The sequence below is a fragment of the Phoenix dactylifera genome, chromosome 9, assembly GCF_009389715.1.
Source record: "Phoenix dactylifera cultivar Barhee BC4 chromosome 9, palm_55x_up_171113_PBpolish2nd_filt_p, whole genome shotgun sequence".
NCBI lineage: Eukaryota > Viridiplantae > Streptophyta > Magnoliopsida > Arecales > Arecaceae > Phoenix > Phoenix dactylifera.
The window spans coordinates 15,081,787-15,097,754 of record NC_052400.1 but is presented as its reverse complement, the minus strand read 5'-3'; the positions used below and the strand labels follow the sequence as shown (position 1 = coordinate 15,097,754).

At 38.9% G+C, this 15,968-nt stretch overlaps 2 protein-coding genes across 2 annotated transcripts; both read left to right on the top strand.

Moving 5' to 3' along the window:
• The first annotated feature begins 2,753 nt into the window (after window positions 1-2,753).
• On the top strand, window positions 2,754-12,809 carry LOC103701087 (ubiquitin-conjugating enzyme E2 variant 1D-like). The gene is made up of 5 exons (XM_008783048.4): window positions 2,754-3,002; window positions 11,543-11,682; window positions 11,806-11,931; window positions 12,047-12,173; window positions 12,282-12,809. Exons 1-5 carry the CDS (start codon window positions 2,975-2,977, stop codon window positions 12,338-12,340), a joined length of 480 nt encoding a protein of 159 aa, XP_008781270.1. The 5' UTR covers window positions 2,754-2,974; the 3' UTR covers window positions 12,341-12,809.
• Window positions 12,810-13,089: 280 nt separating this feature from the next.
• LOC103701093 (plasmodesmata-located protein 6-like) lies at window positions 13,090-14,595 on the top strand. The gene has a single exon (XM_008783059.4). It carries the CDS (start codon window positions 13,607-13,609, stop codon window positions 14,408-14,410), a length of 804 nt encoding a protein of 267 aa, XP_008781281.1. The 5' UTR covers window positions 13,090-13,606; the 3' UTR covers window positions 14,411-14,595.
• The last annotated feature ends 1,373 nt before the right edge of the window (window positions 14,596-15,968 follow it).

Sequence of the window (15,968 nt, the reverse complement as noted above, 5' to 3'; positions counted from 1 at the left end):
ATCATCTTCTATACAATAATATTTTATTTTGAGGGTCTATAAAATTTAACTATCTGATTCATATATGTAATTAATCGTCAATATTTTATTTGTATCCATATAAGTTATAATGGCTATTGTCATTTGTTCAAGCAAGTACTTCACTGTCTCTATGAATGATAAGACACTTATTACCACATGTTTGAATTTAAAATATTAATTTAAAAAACTGAATAGTGAAGAGATCTCGGATAACTACCATTATATAATGTCCTAATAAAAAGTTTTATATAAGTTAACATGTAGGTCCACATGATTTGTTATAACAACTATCATTTTTACCCCCATAAAATGTGTGGCTATGCACTTTTTTTTTAAAAAAAATCTGTGAAATAATTTACTTTTAAACACCCCTCCGCCAACAATGTTGGAATTCCAAATAAGTTAAAAAAATGCGGGTCCTACATGACCGGCCAAATTTATCTAAGCCCAGAATTTTTTTTTTTTGGCATGTATATTCTTTTAAATATTCAAATTTGCATAAATATTTTTTTAAAATTTATATTTATTTTTTTATTCTCATAAAATACTGTTTTTGTACAAATATTCCAGATTTAACGGTTCTTCTAATACTGTTAATAGAAATCATATTCATGTTAAATAAAAAATAAAATAAAATTTAAAATTATTTTTTTGTCTTCCATCACGATCGCTTTATAAATATATTTTTTTAATCTACCTATTAAAGCTATTTTTTTTGTCTTCCATTCACACCTCCGTCCCAAAGAAGTAGCAGCACGGCGCAAAGCAGTGAGTTCCAACCCCCCGTAACTGAACGAAGTGGAAAACTTCACCGAAAATGCAAGCAGGGATGGCTGCGAAGCTTGACTTTACTTGTACGGGCGATATGCTTCTTGCTTCACGCGGCGGGAAGCACTAAATACGAAAAAAGACTTGGTTTGTTGGCTGTTAGCGCTTCCTTCCCCGCCTACCGCCCTTGCTTCGACCCATTTTTCTCAGCATTATTCGGTAGCGGTGACGACTGTACCCACGAGACGCGCTCCGCGTGTCAAGGAACCTACGAAATGGATGCCTCTCAATCGACGAGGGCTTGAGTCCCCTACGGCCAGTACAATGCGCTAGCAGCATCTTCTATAAAGAAAGCTGTCCTTGGGGACTCCGTCTCGTCTTTAGGGACTATATTCATTGTAATTAAGCAATCATTTCTTGCGTTATCCGCTTTTTGCGTATAATAATCGCTGAACGTACGGCTTGCGGTACGGACTGCTCTTCCTGCTGTTAACAGCGCTTTCCTTTTCTCTTTTGGAGGTTTCAGGCCTAGCTTGACGCGGCAGTAGGGACTGCTTTTCTTGCTGTTGCGGGCTGGGATTGCTGTTATGCTTTTAGCTGAGTGCTTTCCTTGCTTGGTGCTTTCCGACCGTTCTCTTCCCGAAGTCAGACTACTACCGAGCTCCGCACCAGGGCTCAAACCATGCCTCAAGGAAACAATAGCCCCACAACCCAAAGGCTTTCCGAGAGATCCGAGAGAGATGGTTCAACTAATGGTGCACTATCCTTCTCCCAAACATTTCTCAGCGAAAGCACTGAGTACAACTTTTTAAACGGAAACTACGAACAAGATCTTAGAGCTGTCTCAATCACACAGCTCCGGGATTAATGTCATTTTTTTTATGCTGGAGTCATGCATCGCCTCTTTGCACAATTTGTTTCTAATCAACCTTTTTCCGTGTTCCTCTTTTTAGTATAAAGCGAAATGAGAATAATGAGAATCGTAGTAGTAGTTCCACGCCCCCTCTCGCCCCTTAAACCAACCAAAAAGGGGAAGGCGCTTTCCGAAAACGATCAAGGCAGGGATTTCCGGTAGTCATCTATCGCGACAATGGATCAACCCGATTTCCAAGCTAGAATAAAGAAAAGAAAATCAAACGTCGGAAAGACAGATTTCGCTCAAAAAAGTAGAACTCCAACCATTCTCCTTATGGAAACCGCTTGCCACCGGGATCAGCCAGTTGCCCTTTCATTTTGCTTCGGCAATAGATCAAAATAGAGGCAACAAAGCCACCCTACTTAGATCCCCGGATTACGTTATTGGATTAGCGGACGCCACAAGAAAAAGTAGTCGTACAAGGACATTCGGCTTATCAGAGGCAATGGCCTTCGCCTACGTCAAAGACAGCCGATTCGTCCTACTAACATGTCTTCTGCTGGGATTGGGTGTCTGGTGGTACCTTCTGCCAGAGCCCCTATTGGTTCAACCAACGGCTTGCTGCTCACCTGAGTGCGCTAGTGCAATTAAGGAAGCCGCGCTTGAACCAGATAACAATCCCCAAGCTCCTGTTCTTCAACAACCGGAGTATTTAGCTATTGGAAAATCGCCTTCGGTTAACGCAGCCCCTAATACCGGCGGTAGCTCTGCCTCACGGGGACAGCAGGAATTTGAAACTATTAATTTTTTAACGATGTTAGATGATATATATATATATATACACACACACAAAAATAAGAATAAAAAAGATAAAATAGTAAAATAATATTTTATGAAGATATATATATATATATATATATATATATATATGTAAATATTAATTTTTTAAAAAAATATTTATGCAAAATTTAATATTTTAGAGAATATTTATGTTAAAAAAAAACTTCAAAAAAAAAACGTCTTGTTTTTTTCGCTTACATTATCCTCCGTTACCTGTTACACACTCTCAGTATTACTTTTCCGTTGTCACCAACTGTTCTACGCTCCAAGGCAACCTCGTGGGAGGACCTTTCCTTTTCCTCCTCCCCTTTCCTTTTCCCACTTTTTCTTCGGGACGGGAGAACACAAGCCCCGAATACCGTAACCCCCCGTGACGGTTTCCTGCCCTTATTTCCCCCACTCGCCGCAGTCCCTATCTATAAGAGAGAGAACCCCAGTGTCAGTCCCCTGACCCAAGCTACAGAAAAAGAAATAGAGAGAGAGGCCGCAATGGGTTCCGAGGGATCGCGGGTTGTCGGTGAGCTCTCATCATCAATTTCTTTCCATGCGCTTCGATTTTTCATTTCTTGATGTGCTCTTCGTCACGGGAATCGTGCTTGATTGCGGCGCTTTTAGGGTTTCTTCTCTGATTTGCCTAGGGTTTGCTTTTGCTTTTCCTTGGAAGGAAATAGGAAATGGTTGGGTTAATATTTCCTCTTTTCTGAGTTCTTTGATGTTGTTTTTGAGATGGTTGTCTTTCGCTCGTAATGATTTCGGAGTTGGGATGATGGTGGTGGTTGTGTTCAAAAAAAAAAAAAAAAAAAAAGAATTTTTGACCTGATGTGGTAGGTGCAGATAAAAATATTGTGCGAACTTCTGCGGCTTCTGAATTGTTTTTCTTTGCATTGATTTTTATTTCTGGAAATTAGATGCCGGTGTTTTGAAATGGGGCAGAATGCACTGATAAGAGTGCGGTGTATTATAAGGCAAGATCTAACCTGGTGTATACTTTGCTGGTGAACAAACGATATTGAAGAACTCATCATCGTTTAATGCTAGTTTCTTGGGATATTTGGCTACTCTTGAGGGTTCTAAGATGGGCATAAAGTTGATATTGGCTCTGCGAAGTTGAGTATTGTTGGCAGGGGTATGTCCAAGGACATAGCAATTTGATTATGAGCTCGGTGCCCGTTTCAAAACCAAAGTAGCAAAATTAAGAGGAAATAAGAAGGGGAAAACTCAGAAAAGCGGGTTCTTCTCATGTGATTGTCGATACAATGCACAATTATCTTCTTTTCTTTCCCTTTCTATTTAGATGTCTATTGTGTATGCATGTGCATTTGTGAAGGAAGAAATGGCAATTTTGGATATGTTGCCTATAGACTTTTACAGGCTCCAGTTCTCTCTTCCATCTCTTCTCATTGAAATACGATAAAATTGTAGATTAGCTAGGATTTAGATAATGTGGCTTCTGATTTTTACTCAAGGCAATTTAATATGGTACCCCCATTTTGTGATAATCCACTCTTCGGCCCTGCAAAAACAGGTTACTATTGTATATTGTTAACTAATTACTTCCAATTGGCCATCTGAATTAGCTATTGATGCATGAAGATGGAAAGAATGGTTAGATTTGGACATGTGTCGAAGTATCTAACTTGGCAAGATGCATACTTAGAAGAAAAATACAAGGTTATAACATGGAAAGATACCAAACATTGATTACTTAGATACATTAATTAGAAGATACAGGGATACTGGAAGAAACCCAATAACTTTAAGTAGGTTATAACATTAATTACTTAATGTTGCAGAATACAACACATTGAAAGGTTATATCTATTGAGTTGTTTCATCTATAAAATTGACAAATGCTTCTTTGATTTTAGTGATAGTATATTAGAAATTGATTGTCATTTAACCATGAGTCCATGATAATGCCACTCTAGTTGTCATACATAAAAAAGTAGTCAATAATATGTTAGGAAGGTGTTAGTGAGAATAATTTTGGTCATGATTAATACTTTGAGTTTAAAAAGTGGTCACCAATATAATCATGAACTCTTAAATTGATCATTTCTTATCTTTGTTTACTATCATTGTAAACATACATGTTCTTAAATAGAACCCCCAACCTTGCTCAAACACAAAACTGATATGACATTTCATGAGGTTTCAGTGCCTTCATTCTTAAAAAAAATGTAAAGAATCCAAACCCCAATTTTAATTATAACAAGATTTTTGTGAGAACCATTTTGGCCTTCATGTTGGAAGAATTTAACGCTCCATCAGCCTTAATGCCAATAATCCAAGAATGTGGTCCTTGTCTAACATGTCTGACATGTATTGTTGATGCATGTCAACACGGTCTTTCCAAGACAGAAGCAAGTGTCTAGGTGGGTGGTGACATTACAAGCTTCCTTAATATTATGGTTTGAGGTTTCATGGCAAAAGTAATAAATGGGGCTAAATTTGTTGTATAGATTTGTTATACTAACTTTTTTTGCAATTCCTTGATTTGTTTATATATAGGGAAGGACTTGTTGAAGGTTAAGCATATATATTGAGAGTTTTGGAAAAATTTGGAAGTATTGCAACCTTATCTTCCTAAAATATTTACATGAAAAGTAATTTTTTTTGTCAAAGTTTCAGCTATCATAGAACTAACATTTCATAGGCATTTAAATTATCGTATGTTGTATTGCCATAAGATGGAAGAACTATCTTCTGACTTTGAATAAAAATCTTTCGATATTCTTTTTAACAGATTTTCTTTTGGACTTTTGCTATTGTGATGCAAAATCACCAAAACTATATTTGGAAGTAGGTCTGAAACATTAACGAAAATTTGATGTGAAACAATTATGGATAATATGATCATTAAGGTCAATCATCTTATTGAAATAAAGAGTAACAATGTTACTAATGTTTATCCATCATAATATCCACTTTATGACTTGCGACATCTTGGAATGAATCTAGGTAATCAAGTCCAACAAGAAAGAAAGAGAGATTATTGGGTGAGGTGAGAAGGTGGCGTATATCATTTAAGGAGGTGCTAATGGGTAGTCTTGAGGGATTTTAGGGGTTGTGGCATGAAAGGATGCTAAGGTGTTTTTGAGCTACTTGGTGTCTTATAACAATCCAGAACCTCACCCAATAAGAGTAGCTAAAAGATATTCTTTGAGTTTCTTGACCCTGTATAAGTACCAAAGATCTTTCTAGCATATAGCTGATGTGGAACTAAACATATGCTCGCACGGATCCTCATATATTTTTTTAATTTAAACTTTGGAGTTCTTGTCAAGCTAAGGGTCCAAATTCAGTCAAATCCAATCACAAACATGACGATCAGCCAATAGTCAGCCTCAAATAATCTCATGCTGCAGTGTCTCTTAATCCATATGGACCATAGGTTGAACCCGTTTTGATACCATTTATGTTTGGACTTGTGTGAGAATGTGTTTAGTCCTGCATCGGCTATGCATTGAGGAGACTTTGGGTACTTATATAAAGTCAATGGATCGAAACAATACCTTTTAACTAGGGGGCATTACAATATGGGCTCTTTTGGGGCTGACCATAGATCGATCATATTGTTTGTCATTAGATTTGATGAAATTCATACACTTAGACTAGTGAAGATGCTAGGTCTTAAATAGGGAGAGTATATGAGAGATCGTGCAGGCGTATCTTTAGTTACACATCGTTTGTGTGCCGAGAGATTTTGGATATTTATATAGGACCAAGAAACCCAAGTAACACTTTCTAGCTAGCCTTTTTGGGTAAGGTCCTGAGTCGTCACAATGTCGCTTGGAGGAGAGGGAGGGGGGGGGGGCAGTGAGCATGGACATAGCGTCTGGCATCACCTTTTTAGCTCCTAAAATGGATGCATTAATTAATAACTTGCTACCATATTGGTCGAAATTTTTCTATATTGGTTCAAAAATATTAGCTGAGATCTCGAGAAAATCTTGGATCTCTCCAAAACTCCATGCTTTCCATCTCAGCCGAGATAAACCATGAGCTTGGTTCATCTCAGACTTGGACACTCATCTGAATTTCTTAGGTGTGTTAAAAGCAGGAAAAGATGCTTGCCTTACTTGGCTTTTTGGATTTTCTTATTCATGAATCGACCCACACTAAAAACAAATCTGTAAAAGATTCTATTTAGTACATGTAGTCAATAGAATGCTTGCTTTCTGTTTCCTTTCCATAGTAATATTTTGCCTTTGTTCTATGCTACTATATTTATAGTCCTCCTTAGCTGTCTACCCTCTTTATCGTTTACCACATGTTCCACACTTGCTTCCCAAAGCCCTCCCTTTCTCTTGTAGGCTTGCAGCTAATGTTACTGTTGCTAATATGACCCCTTTAGAAGCTATTCCAATCTAGATGATAATTACATTTTTCTTTTTTATTGTTGTTTGATTTTAAAATTGTAGCCACACATTTTCTTGGGACAACAATTAAGTTAAGGTTTGCTGTTACACTACAAGTAAACGTTAAATTGTAATATGCTTTCTAGTCGCCTTCTGTAGTTGGAATAAGGAAACTACTTACCTGTGCGACGCACACGATTGCTCTACATTTTGCTTGAAATCTCTGAGGTTACTTGCATTCTTTAACTAGCCAAGGAACTGGATGAAGGCTGATATTAATTGCAAATTCATAGAAAAATTATGGATGGACACAAATTATCAAGCATGTTTCAACAATTTATCCTTGTTTATGTCATATTAACGAGCTCTTAACTATTGATTTTTACATAATATTTTTTTAGGCCAAAATATATGCCACATTCTGGATAACATGCTTTCATTCTTTTCACTTTGTAATATAATTAACTTGAAGTTCTGTGGTATCTATGTAGAGGTCCTGGATGTATACTGATTATAGCACTCTTTTGGTGTTTCATATGGATGGAGTTGAATCATACTAGATGAAACTTGGTTTTATGTTGCTTTCATATTTCAGGTGGGCCGCTGTCTTCCTATAAAGTGGTCAAGAGATGTATGATTGTGGCAATTGAGAAATGATGAGTGCTAAACTGACATGCTTGATTAGGTTTCCCTCACCTGCACATGGCATGAACTGCACAACTCCACCCACTTTTGCAAAGTTTTCAGACAGGGGGCACACTTAGTGGGAGGAGGGTGTTCACAAGGCGTGGTTGATAAAATCCTACGTGCCATGTATTCAAAGCACATATCTTTGGTGGTGGTATAGGAATTGCATTAATATGGCTAAAGGCCAGTTATGAAGTCTTGCAACCATTAGATAATATGCTTCATGATAAATTGTTTCTTTAAGATGGACAATATGGTTACAAGCAAGAGTCAAAACATGCCCGTTGCTATTTTCTCGTGTTCTATCAACCACTAGGTCCTTTGGTGATCCATATAGTTATTTGCTGCTATATTTGCAGCAATGGGGCCTTAATTAACCCTTGCATGTTTCTAACGAAGATAATTCTGTGGATAATGGAGATCAAGAAAAAGACAGCAAAGAAAAGGATTGGTCTTCTTCTCAATTCTTGAAAGCACTCGGCCCTTCAAAAAGTGCAATTTTTCGGAGTCCTCTATAGATCCAATTTTTTGAAGATCTAGGTTTTTGTAGCATTTCTCCATTCTTGAGAACCTAAGAAATTAGGATTTAGAATGGTAGCAGGAGCTGGAGTGAGATATGTTGCAGGAATAATGAGTTCTTTACTGTTTATGGTTCAGAGTGCTACAGGGTGCAGGAGTTAGAGAGGTGGGGAGCAGGAGTATGGCTTAAGAACATGTTAAACACCTAATTTGCGGTCTTTTCTTTCAACTCCAAAATTAATGACCCGGGATGAGAATGAATTGTTGATTTCTTCATTGGAACGTGGCACTGATGTTCAAGCAAAGCAATTATGGCACAACGAACACTAGGGCTCACACCGTAAATAAAAAGTACAAGGGGAAGGTAAAATGAGAAGGGAGATGAAGAAGATTTGACATTTGGACTTTGATATGATCTGGATTTTCTTTCCAGTTCTCTGTTGCTGTCATGGTAAATTTTTCCCTTTGCTTTGGACAGGTTGGATACTTATACAGGGGAGTCAGAATAAAACATGCCATGCATTGTGTATGCATATAAGCTCAGCACTTTAAATGTTGTTACTTAAGCTTTTAGCCACGGAGTTGTAAGCACATATATCTATTATAATATATTAGATGACTGCCAAAAATTATTTATAGGAGCAATTTGCATTCTTTCCTTGTAAAACAAAAAAATTGTAGGTATAATTATACTTTTGGACCAGGAAAAAAAAGATTAACTTGCATTTTCAATGAAACTTTCTTTTGTCATTCTAAAGTGAGCCAAATTGATTAGCTTCTGGCTTTTGCTGATAATATACAAGAATTGGGTTCCCTCAATCTCAAATACAAGACACAATGTTTAGCTCCATCAAAATCATTAGATTGGTGATATGTTTTACGTGGAAAATTTTGAAAATTGAAGCTCAATTTGAAGCTTGTTCGGTTTTAATTTATTCAATGAATTCTTGAAATGGGTTATTGCTGAATTGTTGGAGTTAGTATCTTTATGCAAATTGTTAGAAAAAAGTGATGCACCAATCTGAATAATCACTGAATCAATTTTATAAGCTTTAGTGTGAGGTTTTGTGTGAGCACATTGGAACAAAGATGGAGACAAATGTTGACAATCTTGAAGAACCAAGTTGACTACACACTAGGAAGGCCAGTTACGGAGATTGTTTTCTTGTTGAAGGCAGATGGTGGAAATGTATAAAGAGGAGAGAATCCACACCTGTGTTCTTGCTAGCGGGAAAAGAATCGACAATCATGATTGATGCAAAGATAGCATGTGTATAAAGTGCGACAGGATAGTGGTTGTCAAGGTAGAAAGGTGCATATAATAAAGTATATCGAGTGTGACTAATGCTCAGACTAGCTATGATGAGACAAAATAGTTTATTACAATAGTGGTGTAGCCCTTGTTAATTGTAACCTGGGTCATAAGTTTATATTACTTCACAGATATCCCATTGATCGATCTTAATATATAGCGGTCAGACGTTGAAGCTAAAGTCTTATATTTTTTAGGGAAAGGAGGGGGTGCAAAACCCTACACTCTGTGGGACACTAGCTGATGATGATGAACTACCTCAATTTGATCCTTTTGCTGTTTTGATTTTATTGCATAGAAATTGAAGGGTGGGGTCCTAAGTGCCTTTGGATGTATTTGGTGCTCATTATGAAGAGTGTGGCAACATAAGTTAATTGTTAAATGATGAGAATGTGCAGGTGTATCTGTGATAAAAGCAGAAATATGAGTGCTTGAAGTGAGTATATTAGAGCTAGCATTGGTGATAAAGTTCAGGATAAAGTAATGAATTTCAGTCTTTGATTCTAGGGGGCATATATGTTACACAAATATGAATGAAACAGGCTTAATAAGGAGAGGAGCTGGTAAGGAGAGGATCTTGGATTACAAGTGGTGCCAAATTGCCAATGGTTCAAGACATGAAATTGAGGTAAAAGTTGTCAGGATTTGTTGAACTATGGTGGCATGTAACTGTGTCTGGATTTAATGACAAAGGAAGATTATGTAACAAGTTCCAACCATTGGGATTACAGTGTTGCTCTTACTTGGAACTTATCTATTCCATTCCTCTTGTCAACCTTTTGTGTAACTCTAGTTAATTTTCTTCAGTGAATTGATTATTAAAAATTTACTCATATCAGGGGGTTGTAAAATGTTGTGATTTTCCAGTGTAACCATCTAGATATCACCAATTTGTCAATCTTCTAATGAACTTGGTTCTTGTATAAAACAGATGGAGCAAAGTTAACATGTATCATCTGAAAATAAGAACAAATTGGGTGGAGCAATTTTCATGTTGCAACATGCTTGTTTTTCTATAAGCTGTTGTGAACATTAGGCCATTGGAATTGTATTTTACAATGTACAACACCAAATAGCATAACTAGAGCTGGCAATTGGTTGGTTTTGGTCAGTGTCAAGTTGGGTCAATCTCCATCATCAAAGCCCAACTGGCCTGAGCTGAATCTAGTACAGATTGCACTTCTGTCTAAAATCCTTTGACAGTCCAGCAAAAAAGATCCAGCCTAGGAGAAAAAGGAAAGAAAATGGAAAAGGAAAGGAAGGAGAGGACAGCAAGGGACTATAGCTGCTTGTTGGTCTTTGATGGTGCAAAGTCAACATATGGCAGCGAGATGGTGGCCTGTTGTGAGGCAATGGGAAGACAGTGATATGGGGACAGGGTGGTAGGGTGTGGCAGGGCTACAGGTGACGGTAGGACACTCTGGAGGTGAGAGGGATGGAACCAGTGGTTGGGATGACTGGATAGGTCAAGGAGGGGAGGATGAGGAAGATGGAAGCATAGAGAGAAAAGAAGTGCAGGAGAGCGAATGTAAGAGGGAAGGGGAGAGTGGAAATTTGGAAAGGAGAAAGAGAGTTATGGATTTACCATTTTTGAATTTGGTATCATATTATTAGTATCTCTATAAATATTCTTATTGAAATATTGTACATGCTGATTCCTGTGTCAGGCCATGTTAACTCAAATTTGATGTTACCTGATAAGTTCAGCCTCTGTTGATCCAGATCCAACACTATGGTTGCAAATGGGCTTGGTTAGGTGGATCAGGTTGGGTTAGATCTATTAATTGGGATCCAGATCACCAGCGTTAAGCATAACAAGGTAGCGTTAATAATTCTGTAGTCATATGTCCTTGTACTTAGGGCAATTGATAGCCTACTATCAATCATGAGTTTTCAGTGCGTTAATTAAGATTGACAGTCTATTCTCACAATATCTGGATCATTGATTTCTTGAAATTTTCCTATTGTTTATTTGTTTAGCTTTCAATTCAGGCTGTTTCGGAGCAGAACTGCAGCTCATTGTTTTACGTTGCATTATAATCAAATTATATGCTTAAAAAAAAAGCGCGTACAAGGTTATGTTTCTGAATTTTTTGATGCATGTGCCAGTGTATATTTCTGATAAGGTAATTGATTGTGCATATGTAATTATACCATTGCATTTGTTTTATTTTTCAGTTCCTAGGAACTTTAGATTGCTGGAAGAGCTTGAGAGAGGGGAGAAAGGTATTGGTGATGGAACCGTGAGCTATGGAATGGACGATCCTGATGATATCTATATGCGTTCCTGGACTGGGACAATTATTGGTCCACACAATGTATGTATTGTCCTTGCTACCTTGTTTAAACTAATAAAGATGTTAGCGGTCATGCTATCCTCTCTGCCTTAAATACACATCTCTGATGAAATCCAAATATTTATTGCTTCATTTAACATTCAGACTGTTCACGAGGGACGGATATATCAGTTGAAGCTATTCTGTGACAAAGACTATCCAGATAATCCACCAACTGTGCGATTCCAGACTCGTATAAACATGACATGTGTAAATCAGGAAACTGGAGTGGTAAATATTTTACGCTATCTAAGACTTTATCATATAGCATATGCTAGCTAAGATTTTATCATCTCTAATACTGATGAAATGTTGTACTTAGCTAGTTATAACTTAATTTTGCCAGGTTGAGCCAAGTCTTTTTCCGATGCTTGCACACTGGCAAAGGGAGTACGCCATGGAGGACATACTAGTCAATTTGAAGAAAGAAATGTCAGCTCCTCGGAACCGGAAGCTTTACCAGCCTCCAGAAGGTATGTCTGTCAGATTTTTAGCACCCAGCCGCTGGATATTTAGATCCCTTGTATATATGTTGCGGTAGCTTGAGTTGTACAGTTTAATAAATTAATAAACATTTGCAGGCAACGATGACCAGAGGATGGAGCAAAAGGGTTTGATTCTCAGGTGCTCTATCCTTTAAGTGAAAGAGATGAATGCAGTGATGTAAATATCATCTGGTTAAGATTGGTGGCGTCACTAAGAGGCACCCTGAATTGCAAGCCAATGCCCAACCTGTGAAGTTGGAGCTGTAATCTTGTTTCTATAACTAGTAAGCTACATGCACTCAGCTGTTATTAGCAATGATGCTTGTGTATATTGTACTTTTGAGTGCACAAGGCATTCGAGCTTTAAATTAGCCGTTAACGTATTCTCAAGTCTTCTTGACTTCAACCTTCATGAAAGAATAGCGCAGTGAAGGTGCAATAAAAAACAGTGCTAAGAGACCTATTTATTATGTTTTCTCCTTTTTCTTTCTTTTCTTTTAAATAAATGTCTGCCTCGAGTGATCAATTATACTGTTATTGAGAGAGAGAGAGAGAGATTCAACGACTTGTTGATTAAGCTCTAACAGTTTACATCCTTAAATCAAATTTACCCGCTTTAGTTCATTCTATATAATTTGTACTTGTAATAGTTGTGTAACTGTGTTTATTTAACGAGCTGTAGTGAAAATAATATTAGTTTACTCTGCTGTAATCCAGATTTGTCCTGCTTCAGATAAATGCTTGCTATGTCAATGATTGCATGTCAATGATTGCGGAATCTTACAAGCTATCACATCAATGTCGCTCACTTCTTTTATTATTGTTATTATTATTTTTTTTTGAGAGAAAAGATTAGGCAAGGGTAACTGCTTTTCATTAAGAATAATTTCTCATGTTAAGTCTAACATCTAGCCTATAAAAGTCCTTGTCAAAAGCTTCTGAGGAATCAACACTGGGCGAACACAATGCTCTTAAAGACTGCTATCAATTCGGCATCTTCATCCTCCTGGACACATCTTGGGGACCTCAGGCTACAATCTCACCATGCATCTTCATAGCTGGTCATATCCCCCTGGCTGCTTGTGCGTCATCAATACAATCAAAAATCCGCCTCTTTCCTCAACTAATAAAATTTTCTGCAAAGAAGATTGCAGAGATTGCACCTACGAGAATTTGTCCATCTAGTTGTTAAAAAAAGTTGATGCATCTTATACCTTGCACGTGCCTAACCAAAGGTATCAACCACTGATTTCGCCCAAAGATTCGAGCTGTCTCTACTCTCGAACCTCTCTGCCACCTTTACTTCCTCCCACTTCTCTCCCACGCCGGCTCGCTAATGTTACTTCCAAACTAAGTATCCATCACTTACATAAACCACAAGCAGACAAACCCAAAGAACGCAGCCACCACAAAAACCACAGATGGAAATAATATCTCCCCTCTCCTCCCCGTCACTCCTCCTCCTCTACTCCCTTCTTCTGTCCGCCGCCGCCGCCGCCGCCGCCTCCTCCGGCGACGACTCCACCTTGGTCTACGCCGCCTGCTCCAACCTCAAGTATGATCCGAACTCCCCCTACCAGTCCAACCTCAACTCCCTACTCGCCTCCTTCGCCAACGCCGCCGCCCTCTCCACTTACTCGAACTTCTCCTCCTCCTTCGCCGGCTCCGTCGCCCCCATCCTCGGCCTCTACCAGTGCCGCAGTGACCTATCTCTCCCCGACTGCGCCTCCTGCGTCCGCTCCGCCCTCCCCCAACTCTCCGCCCTCTGCCCCTCCGCCACCGCAGCCACCCTCCAGCTCCGCGCCTGCTTCCTCCGCTACGGCAACGACTCCTTCCTCGGCCGCCCCGACAACTCGCTCGCCTTCAAGCGCTGCGGCCCCGCCGCCACCTCGGACCACACCTCCACCATGAGCGACATGGCTCTCTCCTCCCTGGCCGCGCCGGGTGAGGCGGTGGGGCCGTTCCGTCTCGGCGTTGCCGGGCACGTGCGCGGGGCGGCGCAGTGCGTCGGGGACTTGAGCCCGGAGGACTGCGGCACGTGCCTCGCCGACGCCGTCGGGCAGCTGAGGGCGGACTGCGACGACGCCGAGTCAGGGGACCTGTACTTGGGGAAGTGTTACGCGAGGTTCTGGTCCGGAGAGGGTGATGACTCGTCTTCGGCTCACCGGCGGTGGCTGTACCGGGCTCTGTGGCTCCTTTCCGGTGTGGCGGTGGCGAACATCTAGTTTACTCGAGCGCTTTCTAAAGTTGAGATGGGCTCTTGCTAGCCGCTATTAAACGACGAGCTTGAGGTGGCTTTGTGTGGTTTGGTTGTGTTTGGTCTTGCGATTGTACACTTCTCCTTTTTGGACCTTTGCTTGTGTGCTATGCTGTACATAATACGAAATCGGTGTCTCCTTTGATGGGTTCATCTACGATTGCCAGATGATTTCTTCCATCAACCTTGCGGTGTGATGGAGATTGAATTTCTTTTCCAAAATGGACTCGTCGGGGTTGACTTGCTGCCCAAGACTTCATAGTATGATTTGACACTTGTTCAAGTTAAGCTTGGGATAGCCAAACCAAAAAGTGGGACGGTTCGGATGCTTATTAATTGAACCATGGTTTGGATTGGCCTACGAAAGCCAATCTGATTTCAAGTTAGTTTGAGCTAGGGTTGAAGGCTTGCAAAATCTTATTTAATTAAAATGAAATCTAAATTGATATGGTTTAACTTGTACATCAATCGAACGCAATCTTAGTTGGAGGTGTTTCTAGTACCCGTAAAACCGGTATAAACAGAATCCAAAATTATTGAAGGCATGGCTACGCGTCAAATGTGCCACATGTAGATGTGCATGATTTAGTGTATATACATATATTACATATATATGTATGTATGTATGTATGTATGTTCGGGTATGTGTAGCTTGCACTATATGTTATACTACAAAGGTCATTTAAACAAGGGAAAAGTAGATGGACTTTAAGGGTTCCATTTATGCATCCAATATTGAATTTAGCGTTGTCTTACATGCTCACAGTTGCGTTCCACTTCCCTTTGCACAATAGCATGAAATTAGATCCACACATACAGGTCATATATTCCAGCCATGCTGCATGGACCAAGCGATGCATACACAATAATATTTCTCTCGTTTAACTTGTTGTGGTGATCAAAGCCATAAAAAAAGTTTGAGGAAACCAAATACTAGGGGCTTATTTATCTTTAAAATAGTAAAAAAAAAAAATCCCAGGTTTAGTTATTTAAGTGCATTTCAATTCAACGGGAATTCAGGTTGTATTTTGCCAAATTCTACCATACTGGTTCGAGCCTGGAGTACAAACCATCTAAGTTAGTTAATATTTAAGCTCTGGGAGTTCTCAAATGCAATGAGATTGTTGATCAAGCCCTGAAATAAAACTAGGCCTAATCTTGTTTTCAAAGTTCAATTAGTTCTATTGATTCAGGATTTGTTACGATTGTTCTATAATAGTAGAAATATTGTTTGATACAACATATATACATTAATCAAAACTTTTAATTATTTTTTGAAATGATTAGATTATTTTTGACAAATAGAATTTTACATAACACCTTCTATTGTTGCATAATTTTTTAAAAAAAGACTCCTTCATTAGTATCGATCAAATGACCCAGAGAACCTATAATATTCCAGCTGGCTGTTCTAACTTCTGGTAACATGGAATTTATATGTGGATCTTATTTCAACTCACTATTAGTTATATAAAAACTTTTTTCTAGATTGAACCTCGGCATTAGCTCTCGAGCCTTGGATATTT